At 53.0% G+C, this 21,474-nt stretch overlaps 1 protein-coding gene across 1 annotated transcript in view; it reads left to right on the forward strand.

Annotated features, from left to right (window-relative positions):
• The window catches only part of LOC142823169 (killer cell lectin-like receptor subfamily B member 1B allele B), a 45,993-nt gene extending 30,963 nt beyond the window's left edge, over nt 1–15,030 (forward strand). Inside the window, exons 2-6 of the mRNA XM_075913753.1 lie at nt 119–214; nt 9,321–9,497; nt 11,492–11,646; nt 12,489–12,601; nt 13,112–15,030. Coding sequence (XP_075769868.1) covers nt 119–214; nt 9,321–9,497; nt 11,492–11,646; nt 12,489–12,601; nt 13,112–13,235 — 665 coding nt within the window. The 3' untranslated portion in view covers nt 13,236–15,030. The remainder of the gene's footprint in view (nt 1–118; nt 215–9,320; nt 9,498–11,491; nt 11,647–12,488; nt 12,602–13,111) is intronic.
• The last annotated feature ends 6,444 nt before the right edge of the window (nt 15,031–21,474 follow it).

Genomic DNA, 21,474 nt, shown 5'->3' on the forward strand with positions numbered 1-21,474 from the left:
TGGGAATGGGAGGCAGGACAGAGGCTCTGAGTTTTCAAGCCCTCCCCGCCCCTTGGCCTGAAACAATATTTCACATGTGAGGTCCTGATTGTTTCTCACTAGACGTTGGTTGTTACAGGTCCCCAGTGTCCCCGGTGGCACCGCACGGTGCTGTGGGTCGGATGGATTGGGAATATTGTCCTGGTGATCACTGTGATAGCACTGGGGATTTGGGGTGAGTAGCTGACGCATTGGGTTTGTGTGTGTGGGTCCATCAGTGACTGGCCTGGACTGTCCCATCCCTCCGAATAGCTGGTGAGCTTGATACTACAAAGCACTGGACTGTCACACAGAGGGACAATCAGATACCCGGGTAGGTACATGTGCATGGGGGTGGAGGGATAACTAGATGGATCCCGGCACACACTGGAGCTGGTTAAAAGAAAGTGGGATTCCATCCTCCCTCCCTCCCTTTCACTGGGCTGGCACAGGAGTTTGGGATGCAGGGTGCTGGCTCTGGGAGGCAGCTCAGGGCTAGGGCAGGTGCTTGGCATACAGGAAGGGGTTCAGGATGCAGGAAAGCAATAGGTGCTGGTGCTGAGAGGGGATTCAGGGCAGGGCTTCAGGGCGCTGATAGAAAGTTTTGATCAGAGTTACGAACTTTTCAGAGTTCGCCCAATTTGAGGCAAAACCAAATGTTGAAATATTGGAGTTACCAGTTCCTTTATTTTTTTTCTATCAAAGACACACAGAACGAGCGAGAGAAGGAGATGCACCAAAGGAGACCTAGTGAGAGACCTTTGAAAGAATTTTGTCCTTAAGCCTACGTCTGCACTGCACTCTGATTTCGGAATAAGCTATTCTGGAGGAGATATTTCAAAATACCTATTTCAAAATAGCACGTCCACACTACAGAGAAGCCTCAAAATTAGTCTGAGGCAGGCTCCCCCTAATGTGGATACACTATCTTGATTTAGAGCCCCAGGAGGCACTGGGGAGTAATTACTCTGAATGGCCCTGGGGAGGGGCTATTTTGAAATAGCAGCAGTGGAACATCCACATTACCACTATTCCGAAATAGCTATTTCACAATAACTGTTATTCCTTGTGGAATGACGTTTACAGAAGTCAGAAGAAGCTGTCTGTTATTTCGAATGTATTTAGAAATAACGGAATTGCTGTTATTTTGGAATAACGGCTGTTGTAGCGGCTGCTGTATAGACGAACCCTGAGACCAGAGTTCTACTCCCAGATCTGTGGCATGGCCTTCCAAACGTCTTTTGCCCTGATGCTTCTATTTCTTCCCTTAAACAATGTTTTCATCCTGCTTTTTTCAGGGGAGATTTTAAGAAGCCCCAGAAACATCATGTGCGTCTAGACTGGCAGGATTTTGTGCAAAAGTGGCCACTTTTGTGCAAAAATTTGCCAGCTGTCTACACTGGCCACTTGAGTTTGCACAAGAGCACTGACTTTGTAATGTACAAAATCAGTGGTTCTTGCGCAAATACTTTCAGGCTCCCGCTCGGGAAAAAGCCTTCTTGCACAACAGGGCCAGTGTAGACAGAGAAGAATACTTGCGCAAGAGGGCCAGTGTAGACAGGGAAGAACTGTTTTGCGCAAAAAAGCCCTGATTGCTAAAATGGCGATAGGGGCTTTCTTGCGCAAAATTGCATCTAGACTGGCCATAGATGCTTTTGCGCAAAAGAACGTTTTGCGCAAAAGTATCTGTGCCAATCTAGACGTGCTTTTGCGGAAATACTTTTAACGGAAAAACTTTTCCGTTAAGTATTTCCGCAAAATCATGCCAGTGTAGACGCAGCCGTCCTGTCTCTCATTGTGTGTCTACGCCTGATCTCAGCAGGGGCAGGGACTTTCTCTTCCTGTGTGACTGTGCAGCACCCAGCACAACAGGGCCCTGATTTCAACTGAGGCAGGAACAGTCTCTTGCTTTGTTTATGCAGCACCTGGCCCTACAGGGCCCTGTTCTCAGCTGGGGCAGAAACTGTCGCTCGCTGGGTCTGTTTGTATATGTAAGGGGACTGTTACCCCTTACTAAAACTCTGTGGGAGTTTTTTGGTTTGCAAGCTCCCACTTTCAGAGGGGGAAGGGTTCAGGAGGCTGACAGACCCCAGAGACAATGGAAAGCAGCCAACACTCCAGCTCAGCCTGATTGACAGGTTGGACAGGCCAGTGAGGAAGGGGAGAGGCCAGGCCCCGTCCTCCCTGTGAGCTGGGATTGTTCTGGCTCTCTCTTGGAACAAACAAGCTGTGTGCAGAAGAGGTCCTGCAAAGACAGAGAGCTGAAATAGGAGTACAAGCTGTGTGAAGAAGTCCTGCAAAAACAGGGAGCTGAGAGACAGCCCTAGCAAAGCAAGCTGTGTGCTGAGGGGCAGTTTTTGCAGCAGCTGAGCCTGACACACAGGGTACGTCTAAACTACATGCCTCCGTCGACGGAGGCATGTAGATTAGCCAGATCGGCAGAGGGAAATGAAGCCGCGATTAAAATAATCGCGGCTTCATTTAAATTTAAATGGCTGCCCCGCTCTGCCGATCAGCTGTTTGTCGGCAGATCGGGGCAGTCTGGACGTGACGCGCCGACAAAGAAGCCTTTCTTGATCGGCACAGGTATGCCTCGTGAAACCAGTTTTACCTGTGCCGTTCAAGAAAGGCTTCTTTGTCGGTGCGTTGCGTCCAGACTGCCCCGATCTGCCGACAAACAGCTGATTGGCAGAGCGGGGCAGCCATTTAAATTTAAATGAAGCCGCGATTATTTTAATCGCGGCTTCATTTCCCTCTGCCGATCTGGCTAATCTACATGCCTCCGTCGACAGAGGCATGTAGTCTAGACGTACCCACACAGCTCAAGAGCGCAGACCCTGTGTTGAGCAGTAGACTGGCAGTGCTCAGAGAGCCAAAAGGAACAGAGAAGCAACGCAAGAAGCTAGAGACTGGCCACACAGCACAGCCTGCAGCTGGATGTGGTGAGCAGCTGGGAACTGCAAAGTGTGGGGAGAGGCTCTGGACTGGGAGAGGGGTCTGGCCACTTAGAGCTTGAGGTTGTGTGGTCACTGCCAGAGCAAGCGTGTCCAGCCTGCAGCCCCCTGCAGCACATCCAAGGCCTCTAAGGGGCCTCTAAGGAAGAGACTGTCCTTACACCCTGCAGGCTGCTGTTTTGATGTCCCTGTGCTACAGAGCAGGGCTGTGTGTTCTCATCTAACCATTGTCATTGTTTCTTATTCTTTTCTCTTTAATCAGTTGTTGTTTAATAAATTGTATTTGCTTTGAACCTTATGAAGTGATCACTGGGCCAAGAAGGCCTGCAGTGTAAAGAGAGCACCTCGGAGTGGGGACACCCTAACTCCTGCCCCTAGTGACTATAAGGTCAGGGATTAAGCCCCAGGAAACCTGGGTCCAGCCTTGTTGGGGTTTTGAGGGCTCTGCTACTTAGGAGAGTGGAAGGGGAGCCCTCAGAATCAGGGAGCCATGGGGTAAAGGAAGTGGGAGCGGGGACTCAGATCCTTTCGCTGGTTCATTTCACCGAGGTGGTATAGAAGCCAGGAAAGTTCCCCACAATAGCGGGATCATTCCCCCGCTTACATATAGTGCCCAGCACAATGGGGCCCTGATCTCAGCTGGGGCAGGGATTGTCTCTTGCTGTGCATCTTTGCATAACAGTGGATAAATGGAGAAAGGACATCACCAAAGGACATCAGCTGGGAATGTTTCCCCCGAATGTCCTGTCTCCCTCTCCAGGCTGACATGTCAGAGGAGCTGGCTGATCGCAGCAGGATGGCAGGACTGGGCGGGAGCTCACAAGTGCTCTGATAAGGAGGTTGGCACGAAAACCACTGAGCCAATCTGGACTCAGGAGCTCTAGGACCAGTTCCAGATTCTGCCACTGATTCCCCGGGTGCTGCTGGGCTGTTCCCTGAAGGCTGGAATTCCACAGGGTTTAGGTGCTTAACAACACAGCGAGGCACCTAGGGCACGTCTGTGCAGGAGAGCTAAATCCAAAATTAGCTGCACAACTTGAGCTACGCTAATTGTGTAGCTGAAGTTGAAATAGCTTATATTGGCTTTTGGCGCTGTCTATGCAGCTGGAAGTCCAAGAAAGAGCAGTCTTCCTTAGACTTTCCTTAGGGTGCATCTACACAACATCCTAAACTCGAAATACGATATGCAATCTGCACTATGCAAATTACATATCTGATTTTGATTGAATTTCAAAAGAGCCTATTTTGAAATTCGGTGTCAAGTATCAGAGCGGTAGCCATGTTAGTCTGGATCTGCAAAGTGACGAGGAGTACTGTAGCATCTCACAAAGTGGGTCTTTGCCCATGAAAGCTTATGCTTTCAGTCCTTGTCACTTTTGAAATGTGGTGCGCTATTTTGAGACATCCCTTAGCCCTCATGGAACGAGGATTTCTGGGATGCTGAAATGCCATTTCAAAATAATGAGCAGCTCGTTATGATGTGTAGTAGTTATTTCCAGATACCTCCAGTGTCCCAAAATAGCAGTACAGTGTAGAGGTACTCTTACTTCTCGTGAAATGAGGGTTACAGGAGTCAGAGGGTACGTCTACACTACAGCGCTAGTTCGAACTAACTTAGTTCGAATTAGTTAATTCGAACTAAGCTAATTCGAACTAACGCATCTAGAACTAAAAACTAGTTCGAATTAGCGTTTTGCTAGTTCGAACTAGCGCGTCCACACTGATTGGACGCAGGGGGGCATTTAAGGGCAGCTGAAACCGGTTCTGGCAGGGCATCAGGTCAGTAGTTGCTTTGTGTGGCTGCTGTCTGAGGCTATCTGAGGCTCGTGCTTAAAGGGACCCCCCTGGACAGCCGGTTCTCAGCTTTTCCTGCTTGCTTGCCAACCTCGCCGAGGAACAGCAAAGCGTTGGTCTCTGTGCCCGTCTGTGTCGGTGCTTCCCTTCGGGGGGGACCGCCGCAGGTGGCAACATGGAGCCACGGCTCGCCCTGCACCTTCTGGTGCACGTTCTGGACTTGCTGCTGCAAGCCTGCCAGCAATGGCTCGAGGCTGCCTGGCACCACCTGGGGAACGTCAGCCCCCTGCCTCTCCACCTGGCTGCCCTGGGGGCCGTGGAGGAGCCGCGGCGGCGCCCCGGCACCGGCGTGCCCCGCCGCGTCTGGCGTCTGGACACCAGCAGCGACTGGTGGGACCGCATCGTCCTGGAGTGCTGGGACGACTGACAGTGGACCCAGAACTTTAGGATGAGGAGGGACACCTTCCTGGAGCTCTGCGAGTGGCTCGCCCCTGCAAAGAAGGGACACTCGCATGAGACCCGTCATCCCCCTCCAGAAGCGTGTGGCCATCGCCCTCTGGAAGCTCTCCACGCCGGACAGCTACCGATCCGTCGGGAACCAGTTCGGCGTGGGGAGATCCACCGTCGGAGCGGTGCTCATGCAGGTACGGCGCTCGTCGGCCACCGAGCCGGGGAGGAGGGGGGCTGCGAGGAGGGGATGGGCCGCCCCAGGGACAAAGGGGGGGGCGGGAGGAGGCGAAAGCGCCCCGCACCAGAGGGGTCGGGCTGTCCTGGCCGTACTACACGCCGTCAGGGGGGTTGCTTCCGGGAGTGGGGCGCGGGGCACTGCCAGGACACGCATGCTCCCAGCCACCCGGGCGCCCCACTGATTGGCGCTTTGCTGTGTCTCTCTCCGCAGGTGGTCAAGGCCATCAACCGGGTGCTGCTCCGCAGGGTGGTCCACCTCGCCGACCCGGACGCCGTCATCCGGGGATTCGGCGCCCTCGGCTTCCCCAACTGCGGGGGGGCCATCGACGGGACGCACATCCCCATCCGTGCCCTGGAACACCAGGCGTCCCGGTACGTCAACAGAAAGGGGTACTTCTCCGTCATCCTGCAGGCCGTGTGTGACCACCGGGGATAGTTCACGGACATAAATGTGGGCTGGTCCGGCAAAGCACACGACGCACGGGTGTACTGGAACTCCTCCGTGTGTCAGCGGCTACAGGACGGGACCTTCTTCCCCGACCACCACATCAGGGTCGGGGACGTGGACATGCCCGTCTGCCTGGTGGGGGATGCCGCCTACCCACTGCAGCCGTGGCTGATGAAGCCCTACACGGGGCACCTCAATCCCTCCCGCCAGGCCTTCAATGCCAGGCTGACCAGGGCCCGCATCGTGGTGGAGGGGGCCTTCGGGCGACTGAAAGCCCGCTTTCGATGCCTCCTCACATGTCTGGACCTGGCCGAGCACAACATCCCTCCCGTGGTGGCGGCATGTTGTGTGCTCCACAATTTGTGTGAGCGAAAGGGGGAGGCTTTCCTGCCAGCCTGGATGGCTGAGGCTGACTGCATGGCTGGACACTACGGTCAGCCCCGCACCGCCGCCGTCCGGGAAGCCCAGCGGGGGGCCATCCAGATCCGGGAAGCCCTGCGGGAGAGCTTCCAGGTGGAGGAGGAGGAGGACTGACCTCTCCCTGCATGCCCCACCGGGGCCTTCTTCCACCCTACCCCCCTTCCCCTTTCCCCTCCCTTCCTACTGTCAAATAAAGACACCTGTTTTTCAAACAAAAACGTCTGTTTATTTCACAGAACTGGGGTAGGAAGGAGGGAGGAATGAAGGTGGGAGAAGGGAGGGGGAAACCTGGGACGAGGGAGCTGGAAGGGGAGGGGAGGGAAGGGAGGAAGGGAAAGGACAGCTCAGGGGTGGGAGTCCGGCTGCCTCTCCCATCTCGCCACACTGCGGGTCCGGGGGCGTCGGTGGGGAATGGTTGTGGAGGGGGGGGCAGAGGGGACAGGGGGGTGTGGAGGAAGCAGGAGCGGAAGCAGGAGCGGAAGCAGGAGGAGCAGGGGGAGCAAGAAGGGGAGCAAGAGGGGGAGCAAGAGGGGGAGCAGGGGGAGGAGGAAATGGAAAGCGGTCCAGCAGGCTCTGGAGGTGGCCTTGCAGGGCACGGCCCTGCTCCTCCAGGGCCTCCAGACTCCTCCGGCGCAGCCTGAGGTCCTCCTGGACCCAGTGGTCCTGGAGACGGAGCTGTCGGTCCAGGAACCGGAGATGCCACCTCTGGTAGTCCTCCTGGTTCCTGGCTGTCCTGCTTGCCCGGGTGCTGGCGGCTGCTGCAGGTGGTGTGGTGCGCCCTGCAGGCCCAGGTGCTGCTGCTGTGGTGCAAGGAGACCAGCGGTCAATTACCCCAGGGGCCCAGGTGTGTGAAACCCAGCTCCCCTCTGCAAGGCCAGGGCCCCTGCAGGATCCCCAGCTGCTGCTTCGTGGTGGGCAAGGCCCAGGCGCACGGTCCCGGGGCTCCCTCTCGCCCCAGCCCCCCGTACACATAAGGGGAACACGAGGGTACTCACAGGTGGACGCCTCCCCGGCCTCTGACGATGCAGGCGAGCGGGTCTGTGGCGTGCCTCGGGGGTCCCGGGTCCTGGGCAGGCTGCCGGCAGGCTCCTGGCTCTCAGAGCCCTCTTCCTCCTCCTCGGTGTCCAGGAGCGGTCCCTCTGCCCCGGGGTCAATCACGTCCCGGGGGGCAGGGACGGCATGAGGCCCCAGGATGCGGTCCAGGGCATGGAAGTGGGGGCAGGCCTCCGGGTCGGCCCCTGGCAGGCAAGCCCGGGAGTAGGACTGCCGCAAGTCCTTTATTTTGCAGCGCACCTGCTCCCGGCTGCGCTGGTGGCCCCTGGCGGCCAGGCTGGCAGCCATGCGTCCGTAGACGGCCGCGTTCCGGTGGCTAGTGCGGAGATCGTGGACATTGGAGGCTTCCCCCCAAACCTCGATGAGGTTCACGATCTCTGCACTTGACCAGGCGGGCGCCCGCCTTTTGCGCCCCCGGGCAGGCTCCCGGGAGCCGCCAGGCTGGTCGTGGGGAGCAGTGGAGGGCTGGGAGCCCTCGGATGGCTGGCTCATCCTGTGGCAGGTGCAGGCTGTGCAGGCACGGGTGCTTGCAGCCTTGCAACTGGCACAAAGTGAGTAGCCAGCCCGTGGCCCTTTAAGGGCTCCGGGGCCGGGAGGGGGGCAATAGAGTTTCCCTGGTGTTGGCCAGAGTGGCCACCAGGGAAACCTGGGAAGCCTTAGCCTCCCACTAGTTCGAACTAAAGGGCTACACAGCCCTTAGTTCGAACTAGCTAGTTCAAACTAGGCGTTAGTCCTCGTAAAATGAGGTTTACCTAGTTCGAAGTAAGCGCTCCATTAGTTCGAATTAAGTCCGAACTAACGGAGCGCTAGTGTAGCGCCTATGAAAGTTAGTTTGAACTAACGTCCGTTAGTTCGAACTAACTTTGTAGTGTAGACATACCCAGAGTAAGTAGTCCTCTACCTAGACATGATTTCAGCATTATATCAAAATAACTGCTTGAAGTGTAGAAATAATGCTGCCGTGTAAACATACCCCTAGTGGGTTGTTTTAGGCATCTAACGCCTATTTAAATAAATGGGAATTGGCTTAGGTTCCCAAACAAATTGAGCTGCCCAGCACCCAAGGGAGTTAGGTACCTCGATACTGTTGAGAAGCTAGGCCGAGGTGCTTCTGAAAACCTCCCTCAGGCCTCTCTTAATCTTTAGGTGCCTAAAGCCGTTGAATAATCCCATGATCCTCCCCTGTGTTACAGGGAAAGTAGGTGAGTGGCACAGAGGGGAAGTGACAGATGCCAGATAAGGTCCTAAGCAAGCAGACTGTGCCTGTCACCTTGGTATTGGGGTGGTGCATTAGAGGGGGAGGGGCACCCATCCCCACCTGGGAGCAAAAGCAATGTCTGTAGTAACAGAAAGACCCAGACACCAGCCTGACACCTTCACGGCTGCAGCTCCTTAGCTTCCTGTGCAATCTCACATCGCAGCTCCTGACCCTTCCTCTGAGGCCCGGCACAGGTGAGGAGGGCTATAATGTATTGAACTTGCAGCCTCAGAGGACCAGATCACATGGTCTGTTCCCAGCCTGGAACAGGGGATCCTCCCCACCTCCAGGCCCTCTGTGCCTCAGTTTCTCCAGCTGTGCAGTGATGGTAACAGCTCTGTGCTGTGTCTCACCTGGGGTTGGGAGGCTAAATCCAGTCAGGCTCAGAGGTGCTCTGACACTGTGAGGAGAGCGGTGAGTAACTGAGAGAGCTGCAAACACAGGCTGGGTTTGCAGAAAGGCCCCAGGGATTTAGGTATCTCTTAAGCTGATTTTTCAGTCCCAGCCACTTTATCAGACCCTGGCCCTTTGGGGCTACTCAGTAGCCCAGGGGAGTCAAAAGAGATGGGGCTGAACAGACTTAGGGCCAGGCCCTGAGTCTCCTCAGGGCTCTGTCAGTTCTCCCGTCTAACAACCTGCTGTAACACTGACTAGTCACCATCATTCCCCTTCCCACACTGCTTTGCAGGTTCCCACTTGGCGTCCGAGCCGGAACAGAGCCAGGCAGCCCCTGGGAGCGATGGAGCTGGGAGCAGAGATGCAGCCACAGCCCCTGGGAGTGGGGACCCCAGCACAGCAGCCTGCAGCACCCACCTGGAGCATGTCCGATCCCAACTGTGCCCCCCGGCCCAGCCCGGCCCAGCAGGTAACCCCAGCGCCAGTGGGAACCCAGCTGCTGCGCCAGGCCACGGGGATCCTGCAGGGCAGGGACCCTGCTGGGTGCACTGATCTGGTCCCCATTCCCACTCAGTGCCAGGCTGGGAATGTACCTGCCTCAGCAGGGCCTGTCTGTGGGGCAGCGACACCTAATAACCATTTGTAGGGTAATACCCGGGAAGATTTAAATAACTGTCATACAAAGTGATCCAGGGTTTTTTCAGTGGGTGCTGGAGTCAAAACTTGTTGTACCAAATAAAAGCAAGCAGGATCTTATGAGGGGGATAAGGCAAAAAGCCACATTTATTGTAAAGATAATAAAAAAATAAAGAAAAGATAGAAGCAAACAACGTTGTTTAACTACTTATTCCTAACACTACTTAACCCTTATACACTTATATATATATATAAACCATTCATTCATACATCCATTCATTCAAGTTCTGTGTATAGTTACCAGCCTGGAAGTTGCTTGTGACAGGATACTGGCCAGGTATTCTGTACACAAGTGATGGTAGTGGGGAGCGAAGTCCTGATCAGATGCGCATCTGAAGCTCCTGGTAGGCTGGCAGCAGAACCTTGGACTCTGATTCCATAGTTTTTTAGTCCAGTTCTTATAGGAATTTCTTCCTATGCCAGTCTATGGAAATTGCTGTATCATGCTGATGTCTCCAGGGTGGCTGCCAGGTGCTCATCAGTGATCTCATCGGGTGGACCTCCAGTTTCTCCACTTGACACCTTTTGGTTGCACTGGCACCTGACGCCTTCTTCAGCCCTTTGTTGCTGTATTCTCAGGCTGGCACCTCTCAGAACCATTCACTCATCATCCAAGCACTCTCTCATACATTCATACAGTATTTTGTATAATAATAAAAGTTGTAGTTACAGAAAGTTTCTGGGTGGTATTGCTTAAAACATTCTCTGAGTGCTGAATAAAGTTACAATGTTTTAAAGAGAACAGGCCTCAATTAAGTAACAATGCCCTTAAGTCAATTACAGGGCTTGGCTCCCATAGCAGAGTTAGTGGCTTGACAATGCATTGTTACAATGTATCTCTGCAATGTCAATTTCAAGCAGCCCCTTGCACAAGCTTGAGTATGCCCTGGAGCGCAGGGGGGAGGGGGGGGCTGTTTCTGGCTACAGAGGATTATATTCTTAACAGTTAGGATTATATTTTTAACAGTTCTAAGTTACATGACCTAATATATTATATTCTAAAGGGGCAATAATAATCATAAATCTAAACATTTAACAATCTTAACAAATAATAATAATAATAAGAAGAATCCTAATAAATCTAAACACTTTAAGTTGTGGGGAACAAATTATGGGGAGTCACTTCCATTTGGGGGAATCACATTTTTAATACATTAATATGTTATCCCTACATACTCTCATGATTCCAAACACCCACCCCATTCCCTGGCATCTGGGCCCAGGCCCCCTCCTGTTTTACATCACCCCTTGGTCCCAGCCTCCCCTGCTAGCCTGAGTTTATCCCACAGTTACTCCAAGACCTTCTAGGCCACTCTGGCTGTGAAAAGGGGTCTTAATGTGGGTACCTACCTGGTCCCAGATAGACCAGTCCTGCTGGCGTGGAGCTGCTGGAAGGGCCCCTCCCCAATGTTCCCTCTAATGTTTTCCAGCCGTGTGCAGAATGCCTTGTGCACTGAGGCATGTGTGGATGTGCACCACCAATAGACACACATGCTGCTGTGTGTGCGCTCTGCTAACCAGCTGATACAGAGGCAGCAGCGTGGGTTGGCAAAGGGCTCCTTGGTAATGGGGCAGAGCACACTGGCAACTGGTCCCACCCCCCGGAGACTATAGAAGGGATACGAATTCATGCAGTTACTCAACTATTCAGTTAACCACTATGGAACATCTCTAACTCAAACCCATTTATCCCCATCCCTGCCCGTCACAGGAAGGGGGTAGCTGGGAATGAGCCTCAGAGCACTAATGGTGCCCGTGTCTTTGCAGGGGGTGCCGGGTGCAAACTCTGCCCCTCGGACTGGCGGCTGCGCGGGGACAAGTGCTACTGGGTCTCCACAGAAAATAAAACCTGGAACAAGAGCCGCAGCGACTGCGCCGCGAGGGGCTCCCAGCTGCTGGTGATCCGGGACCGGGAGGAGCTGGTAAAGGGGCTGGTAACCCCCTGCTGGAGCTGCCTCTGCCGGGCTGGGCCTGGGTACAGAGCCTGGTTAGACGCACTTGAGGACTGGGAGTTTCACAGCTGCCCAGCGGTTTGGTTTGGACGTCCCTGTTCCCATTACTGGTTACTAAGGGGGGTCCAAACTCCTGAGGCAGCTTTGACAGGCCCCACAGAAATCACTAGCCTCAGCGTCAGGGTAGGTGACAGAGGCAGCTCTAAGCCATTGTTGGCCTCCCCTGTGTGTGTGTGCTGAACCCAGCTCGGCTGGGAGTGCGAGTGGGGCTCTGTCTAGACTGCAGGCTTCTTTCAGAAGAAACTTTTCCGGAAGAGATCCTCCGGATAATGTCTTCCAAAAGAGAGCGTCTGCACAGCACAGAGAGCTGTGTGGTCAGTGAAAAGATACTGTCCGCACTGAACGGACGCTCTCTCCCGTGTAAGCTGGGATTGCTATGGATGGAGTGGTCACCAGGACACCTGGGCTTTTTCTTCTTTCCTTTTGTGAAAGAGGAAGAGACATGGCGGAGTGGCACTGTATGTGATAGATAATGTAGAATCAAATGAAATAAAAATATTAAACGAATCAACATGTTCCATAGAATCACTATAGATAGTAATTCCACGCTCCAATAATGAGAATATAGCAGTAGGGATATATTATTGACCACCTTCCAAAGTTGAGAAGCCCTGATGTAGGGGGACGGATGGAGGGAGGGTCTACATGGGGATTGCCAGGCTCACAGCCCCATAATTCTGGTGCTGGACTTGATGACGACTTGGACATGAGAGAACATTCTGGTCACCAAGTGCCTGTCACACTCCCTGCAGGAGGCCCTCCAGGACCTGACGCAAGGCCCCTCTCAGCTCTGGATGGGACTGTCCCACCCCTCCCTGGACAAGGCCTGGACCTGGCTGGATGGATCCCAGCTGGATCAGACCCGGTGAGAGATTCCTTGAGTCACTTTCCCTGTGTGGGCAGAAGGGGACAGGGACGGGGAGGGCAGAGGAGGAGCAGGGATGTTCAGGGTGAGGTGACGCTGAGGTTGTCCATTGACAGTCTGTGGAGGGAGCAGAGCAAAGGGGTGAGGCCAGAGCCTTGGGGATCCCCAGAGAGGGGGGCAGGAGAGGGGCAGACATGGACCAGCCAGAGGCAGGAGGGGACCAGGAGGGGCAGCGTCGGCACAGCCCGGCAAGGAGGAGCCGTGGGGCAGGAGAGAGATGGGCAGGGCCTAGCGCAGCAGGGAGGAGGGAGCTGGAGCTGGGCTTGAGCCAGGGAGAGGCCGTTAGAGTCCCTGGGCTGGCCCTGGCAGTGGTGGGGAGGTGCAGCCCCAGGGCAGAGCTGGACGGGAGAAGAGGGCAGCTGCGGATCCTGTTAGCACAGGGAAGAGTCGCTGTCAAGTGAGTGTGATGGACCCACAGGTGCCGACAGGGGCCTTTCCTGTTTCCTACAGGCTCTCGGTGTCAGGCCCAGCTGAGGGGAACAGCTGTGGGATGATGAAGGGGAATCAGATTCATTCACAAGGATGCAGATCTGCACATCAGTGGATTTGCCAGCAAGACGCCATCCTCCTCTGAGCAGGGTATAGAGGAGACCTCAGAGCACGGCTCCATTATCTCCGTGTCACACCTGGGGAAAGTGAGTCACAGATACTCACCTGCCCAAGATCACACCGAGAATTGGTGACAAAGTGGGAAATGGAACCCAGGAGTCCTGGCTCCCAGCCCTCCCTCAGCCTGTAGAAGCGAGTCCAAGCTCCGGTTTTGTTGTTCCAGCAGGGCTACGCTGAGGGGTGTCACGCTGTGCTGAGCCTTGGGGACGGTTATCTGTAGTCCCCTCCCCTAGTACTGGGGAGAGAAGAGTCTGCCCCAGATCCCCAGCTCACATCAATCAGCCCAGATCCAGAGTGTCCCAGCTGGGCATCTGGCCAGTGACTCCAGGGGAGCTGCGGCTCCATTCGCACCAGCTGGGGATCTGGGTTTTCTCCTCTATTTCACCCCTTTTAACTTCCTGGCACCTCTGTCAGGTCCCACCCTCAGCTCTGTTCCCCGGCCCCTCCATTGCTGCCATCAAGCCTGTGACCTGACACCCCTCTGCCCATCCTGCCCTAACCAATCGTTAACTCCTGTCACTAGGCTGCTGGATAGGATGCTAAACACCTGCTGGGTGACTAAGACACTTTCCCTCTCTGTGCCTCAATTTTCCGATCTGTGAAATAGGGATAATCAAACTGACCTGGCTGCAGCATTTCAAGATCTCCTGCTGGAAAGTGCCAGATCAGAACCAGGAACTATTATCACACAGACAGTGAAGGGGTCTGTTATATTGAGCATGTTTATGGCTGGTGGGCCACAAAGCATCTAGAACTCTGGGATATTCCTGCCTCTGGCTGGTCATGTGACTTCTGAAAAGTCACTGGCCCTTTCCATGCCTCAGTTTCCTCTCCTACCCTTTGTCCATTCAGTTTAGACTGTGAACTCCACGAGGCATGGACTGTCTCTCGCTGCAGCACCTGGCCCCAGCACAGACCCTTTTATGGGTAGGGCAGGGTGGCCCGTGCCCAACCTGGCTGGGTTTGGGGAGGTCTGACCCTAGAGCTGCCGTAGCAGTGAGAGGCGCTGTTGTCCCCCAGCTAATGGGCTGCTGTGAGGAGAGAGCTGGGGGAGTCCTCTCCTTGCAGTAGCCAGAGCTTCCTCCTGCACCGCAAACTTCCCCTGTACCTTACCCCATCCCACAGCATGTGTCCCCAGCTGGAGCCCTCACACCCCTGCGCCCCAGCCCTCAGACCCAGACCTGAGCCCCCTCCCACACTCAGAACCATCTTGTGCCACCCATATGAATCCAGTGCTGGCCCGAGCCATGGGGGGGCACCTGATTGAAGAGGTAAGAGGATTGAAGAGGAGCCAGTCACATCAGAACTTAAGGTTAAAAAAATAAACGTGTCCCTGATGGAAGCTGATTTACTGTCCACTAGAAGATTCACCTGGCGTCGGTCGGGTCTTTAACTCCATTAATTTTTTTTTGAAAATAAAGGTGTCCGTGCTTCATTTCAATCACTGCTCTGGGGTGGGGATCAGGGTGAGGGGTTCAGTTTGCAGGCTGCCCCAGGGAGAGAGGACAGCCCCAGCCCTCTCTCACCACCGCAGCGTGGGGCCAGGCGAGAAGCGCTTCTCCATGGCCGCTGCAACTCAAGCTCCATGTCCCCCGGTTGCGGCAGGCTCAGGTTCCTTTGCCCCCTGCAATCCCCAGCCAGAGTGAGGAAAGCAGCAAACTGCACCTTCCCCTCACTCCCTGACAGCCAGTAATGCCCCCATCTGAATGGTGGGAGATGGGGGAGGAAGAGCTTCACAGATACTGCACCTGAGGGGTGGGGTCTTGGGACTGGGGCAGTCCTGGGTAGGGAGTGGGGGCTGGGGGCACCTCTCCAGCCAGCCCCCCCCACATTCCTGGTGATTCTCTTCTCTTCATGGTTTGATGAGACACAATCCCAGTCCAGGCACATCCCAGTGTCCTGGCGCAACCAAGCCCTGACCCTGCTGGGAGTTAATATCAGAGGAAGTTGCAGAGTGAATGTGGTGGCCTCGCGCTTCCCCTTTGGGAGCAGCCTTGAGCCGACAAACGCTTTGAAACAGATACTTGTTAGTGGTATAATATAAAAATATTGTCCCCTCCTGCACAGAACTGCACATTATCTGTGCATCTAAATTCCTATTGTGTCTCTATTCAGCAAGTGTCTCTCACCAGCCCATCAATTCCCCACACACTGAAGCCGCTTGGCACAACCCCATGGACAGGACCAGACCACCTCATCCAGGTCACAGCTTCTTCGCTCCGCCTTCTGGTTTCTAGGCTGGTTTGCTGCAGATCCAGCATTGACGGTTCGGGAAGCCTGAACTGGGGACGTTGTTGCGGCTCAGAAAAGGATCCTTTGACCACTGGATCGGCCTATGGAGGGAATGGGGCCAGGCCAGGAAATGGGCTAATGGCACCGACTTCAACCACTGATGAGTCCCCTTTTCTTCCATTAATTCAATAAATGTTTCAGTTTATGATGAGACTGGCCTTGTGGTTACAACCTTGGCCCGTAATTTGTGCAATGGGGATTCAGTGCCTGGGTGCCCCGTACAGATCTGCAGTGTGACCCAGGGTGACTTGCTTGGGCTGGATTTTCACTGCTAGGAAGCTGTTCCAGCAACTGTGGAGGGTTGTTCATGGTTTGTTGCTGTTGCAGGTTTCCAGCCGCAGGAGAAGAACAAGGCGCTTTTCTGAGCCGCAACAGGAAATCCTTTGTTCACGACATAAAAGCCAATATACATCAGACAGCAGCCTCTCTGGGTTCTCTGCAACCTACCTGGGGCGCTGGGCAGGGGTCCAGGTGCTGGGAATTTTTCACCAAGAAATGACACCCAAATGCAGTGGGAAGTCTGCACGTTGCCCCAGTCCAGGATAGGAACAACTGTCAAACGATCAAACGAACACAACTGCAGTGTGGCCATAAGTGTAGTTTTTCCTGAAAAACCCTGCTGTGTAGACACACCCTGGGGCTGCTGGAATGGGTGGGGGATGGGTCGGGTTGTTACTTTCCCTTCTGTCTCCGAAGTTTCACAAAGTTTAAACCTAGAAATATTCCATCCAGTGCTGAGCTGGGTGTGTTGAAAGGCTGGGGCTGGGCCCTTGGACTGCAAAGTCCCAAAGCTGGCCTGCCCGTGAAAACACCCTGCCACTCATGGGTTGTTGCTGATTGAGGGTCTGCTGCCATTTCCAGACCTCATCGCCAGCCGTTTTAACCATAGGGCTTTCTTGCGCAATAAATTCATGTTGCCTGTCTACACTGGCCTCTTGTGCAAGAATAGTTCCACAAGAGGGCTTATTCCTGAGCGGGAGCATCATAGCTCTTTTTGCAAGAAGCCCTGATTTCACACATTAGAACATCAGTGTTCTTGCACAAGAACTCCCCGTCAGTGTAGACGCGCTATATTCCCTTAAGGATGGGTGCTGAGGGTTAAAGCAACTCTCAGAGGGTACGTCTACACTACAGCGCTAGTTCGAACTAACTTAGTTCAAATTAGTTAATTCGAACTAAGCTAATTCGAACTAACGCGTCTAGAACTAAAAACTAGTTCGAATTAAAAAGCGTTTTGCTAATTCGAACTAGCAAGTCCACATTGAGTGGACTCTGAACAGGGCTTAAGGATGGCCGGAAGCAGTGCCGGCAGGGCATCAGAGGAGGACTTAGAGCATGGAGATGCTGTCTCAGGCTAGCCGAGGGCTGCGCTTAAAGGGTCCCGACCCCCACCCCGGACACACAGTTCTAAGGGGTGCCCCGCTTGCAAAGAACTTCTGGCTTGGAGTGCCCGGAGTACCCACACTGGGCACATCACACCACTCGGACATCAGCCCGGCTGCACTTGCCGCAGGCTGCCATCTGGGGAGAGGGGGCAATTGGGGGGCTGCAGGAGAGCTTCCACCCCCAGAAGCCCGCAGAGCCAGCCCAGTCCTCCCCATCGGGGGCTCGTACCCCATTCCTCCCTCACCTCCTTCCACTTACCCTTCCCTAGCCCCTTTTCTTGATGTACAAAATAAAGGACAATTGTGTTCAAAAATGGAATCTGTCTTTATTGAACAAAACTGGGGGAGACTGGGAAAAGGTGGTGGGAGAGGGGAAGAGAAAGGCTGGGAGAGGGGAGGGCAACTAACATGATCAGGGGTTGGGAACAGGTCCCAGATGAAGAGAGGCTACAGAGACTGGGACTGTTCAGCTTAGAAAAGAGGAGACGGAGGGGGGACAGGATAGAGGTCTCTAAAAGCAGGGGTTGGGTGGAGAGGGTGCATTCAGAAAAGTTCTTCATTAGTTCCCATAAAGAAGGACTAGAGGACACCAAAGGAAAGGAATGGGTAGCAGGCTTGAAACTAGTAAAAGAAAGTTGTTGTTCTTCCCAAAGCAAATAGTTAACCTGTGGAACTCCTTGCTGCAGGAGGCTGTGAAGGCTACAACTAGAACAGAGTTGAAAGGGAAGTGAGATCAAGTCATGGAGGTTGGGTCCATGGAGTGGTCTTAGCCAGGGGGTAGGAGTGGTGTCCCTGCCCAAAGTTTGTGGAAGGCTGGAGAGGGATGGCACGAGACAAATGGCTTGGTCACTGTCTTCGGTCCATCCCCTCCAGGATTCCTAGGGTTGGCCGCTGTCGGCAGACAGGCTACTGGGCTAGATGGACCTTTGGTCTGACCCAGGACGGCCATTGTAAGCTCAGGGCTCAGGGTCGGGGGTCTCAGTGGACCCCCTTGATTTTCATGCACACCTGCTCCTGGGTGGCCAGGCTGGCAGCTCTCCTGCCCTAGCCGGCCACTTTCCTGTGCCTAGTGCGGAGATCGTGGACGAGGTCCACGATGTCCGCACTAGCCCAGGAAGGTGCCCGCCTCTTGCGGTCCAGGGCAAGCTCCCGGGAGCCGCCAGCCTGGTCCCGGCAAGAGGGGGTGGGCTGGGGGGCATCGGGTGGGTGGCTCTGTGCCGTGCCAGGTGCAGGGTCTGCTGGCTGGGTGCTGGCAGGCTTGCACCTGGCACTGGCACCATAGCCAGCCCGTGCCCCTTTAAGGGGTCCAGGGCCGGGAGGGGGGCATAGAGTTTCCCTGGTGTTGGCCAGAGTGGCCACCAGGGAAACCTGGGGAGGGCTAGCCTCCCACTAGTTCGAACTAAAGGGCTACACAGCCCTTAGTTCGAACTAGCTAGTTCGAACTAGGCGTTAGTCCTCGTAAAATGAGGTTTACCTGGTTCGAACTAAGCGCTCCGATAGTTCGAATTAAGTTCGAACTAACGAAGCGCTAGTGTAGCGCCTAGGAAAGTTAGTTCGAACTAACGTCCGTTAGTTCGAACTAACTTTGTAGTGTAGACATACCCAGATTTATTTATTTTTCTTCCCTCAGGAATATGCTTAAGAAAAGGACCAGGAGGTATGAGACTTAGTTAACAAGCTCACCCTCCTTACCAAATTAATAGTAGACAAACCTGTGTCATTGGGGAAAGTCATTTAGCAGAAATTAGGATGGACCATAAGAAGGAAAAAGCATGTGAAAAGGGGAAGGCAAAAAGTTTGGAGCCCTATGGGCATAGTTGAAGGAATAATGAAAGTAGAGCAGATATTGGAAAGTTACTAGGAATGAGAAACATTTTCTTTGAAAGGACAAAGCAAGTGATTTGAGGGAACGTGAAGATAAAAGGTGGACTCCATGGGAGTGTGGAAGGAATTAAGTGATGGTTGTAATATGTGAAGGGAAATCTTGTTTTAAAAATGACGCCTTGTTTCTTTGCAGCCTCTTCCTAAGCACTGTGCAAACCATCTAGGCAAAGAAACAATGAAACGTAAACATTTTGTCTATGAACACCTTTGTTAAATCTGCAAAGGAAAATTAGGGATTCTACTGAAACTCAATTGGTTAACTGCATAAAGAATGAGCTCTATATGTTGTAACTCTATTTTGTGGGGTTCAAATGAACTAGTTTTATTTTGTTTTGGATAATGTCCTCTTGCTTAAAATTGCAAATAGACAAGGCACAAATTGGTTAGTGCTTCTGTTGGGCATTCAACTCTTAAGGTTAAATTTAACTTTCTAGAAACCAAATTATTAGTTTAGAAATTCAAGCTTTGAAACTTAACTGTCTCTTTCAAGGCTGAGTTGATAACACTTGTGGCTTGCTTTTAAATTCAACATTATATGTGAATACAGGCTGCCTGGCTATTTCAAAGGAAAGTGGACAGGGAAGGCTGTTGCTGTTTCAGCAGACACATCCGCTGCACCCCTGACCACAAACATAGAAGGAATAGCTCAGCTTGCAGAGCTGGCAGCAATCAAACTAGCTTGTGAGGCAGGTGCCAGTACCATTTACACTAACTCCTATGCTGTATGGGCTGGAGCCACCCAGTGGATAACTAACTGGAAGAATAATAACTGGGAAATAGGGGGAAAGCCTGTTTGGAGATTGGAATATTGGAAATGGATATACCAGCATGCTACCCAACATGCCTTAAGCATAGGTCATGTGTCAGCTCACAAAAAGAATAACACCCCGACTGCACAGCTAAATAACCTAGCAGATGCAGCAGTACAAATTTTTGCTGCCCAGGTGTATTGGGTATTACTGTACATTTGGCTACATGAAACCTTGGGACACACAGGAAGAGATGAGCTGGTGCGGCAGGCACATACCAGAGGGTGGCCTATCAATCACGCACAAACAAGCCAGAGATCTGGTACAAGCTTGCACCCTATGTGCTGAACTCAAGGAAACATATAACAGAAGGGCAACGGTTTGCCAGGCTAAGAAATGGAAAAATACTATGGGCAACCTGGTAAGTAGATTATATTGGTCCACTACCCACCAGTAAGCAAGGGTGGGAGGATGTTTTAACTGGAGTAGAAATTGTTTCAGGAATTGGTTTTGTTTACCCAACCCGATGGACAACAGGGTTGTCTATGATCATGGGAATAAATCGCTTAATAGCCCTTGTCCCAACACCCCAGTTTGGGGACACAAACCCACGTACTGCACTCCTACAAGGGAAAAGGAGTCTGAACCACTGCAGACGCTGAGCTAACACCAATAACCATTACTAAGGCTTGGATTGTATCCAAGACTGGCAAACCTTATGTTTTATTACAGGAAACTGAGGCAATAGCCCTGAACAGTGCTCCAGTGGGATGGATCCCTCCCAATGCTGGTGTGGATCCGGGAAACCACCATGAACTTTTTGTGTATATATATATATATATATATATATATACCGCTTGCTGTTGTAGCACTTGCAACCACTGTTGTTAGTTACAGACTATTGAAATGAGAAATGGTACTCCCAACTCACCATGGTCTTCTTCCTCATCCCAACTGCTACTGCTGTACCAAAACATCTTACTTGACTCCTCTACTGGACTGGGAATCGAGTTTGTCCCTCTCAGCCCAAATGACTGGTGAAACAAGAGTGACATCTTCCGATGGGGATCGGTATGGTTCGATGACAGTGACTACCGCAATCCTCTAAATAACTCTGGGGGGAGTATATGCGATAATTAACCAATCTTGCTGCTTACAAATTAAACAAGATGCATTTGCTATAAAGGGCGCTGTTAAAATAATACACGCTGTAACTGAGAACGAAAAAGCCTCATGGCTAGATTGGCTAGCCCAACACCTTAGACTTTCATTAACTCCATTCCTTCACTCTACTGTAAATACAATATTAACCATTTTACTTGTTGTAATTGCTTACTGCATGCTTCTATGTATTGTTAGGCGTTTTGTGTACATTGCTACCTCCTCTGCACAAATCCGGTATATGGCGTTGGGAAGCGATCCTAATCAATCCCTTGATCGAAAAATTATCTGATCGGACCCTGCCGATAGGGCGATTTTAGCTTCCTCCAAGGAGGGCAAAAGGTGCTGGCATCACCGTCATCTTGCGTTCTGGGACATAGTGAGGGGCGTCAAGGGGGTGGAATGTAGCCAGACATGAACCCCATCTTGGTTTCAGCCCCCCCCCCCTCAGAGAGCAAGAGAAAGGCAGTCAGCCTTTGCTGCCCTGGGAACGCAGGTGTGCTGCCTGTCCCTGACTCTACCATAAACAGAAACCAGACAGAAAATGGGCTAGCTGACGACTCGGGGCCTCCCGCCATCCTGATGGCTAGTACCAGTAATTGACACGCCTGCACTGTCCCAGGAGAGGAATCTTCGCCCATCACATACCAGAGGTGCCCATTGTCTGCATTTTCCCAGGTGTGAATTATGCTTTGCACCCTTCTTGGGAAACTTGGCGTTCAAAGCCATTTTT

The sequence above is a fragment of the Pelodiscus sinensis genome, chromosome 32, assembly GCF_049634645.1.
Source record: "Pelodiscus sinensis isolate JC-2024 chromosome 32, ASM4963464v1, whole genome shotgun sequence".
Taxonomy (NCBI): Eukaryota; Metazoa; Chordata; order Testudines; family Trionychidae; genus Pelodiscus; species Pelodiscus sinensis.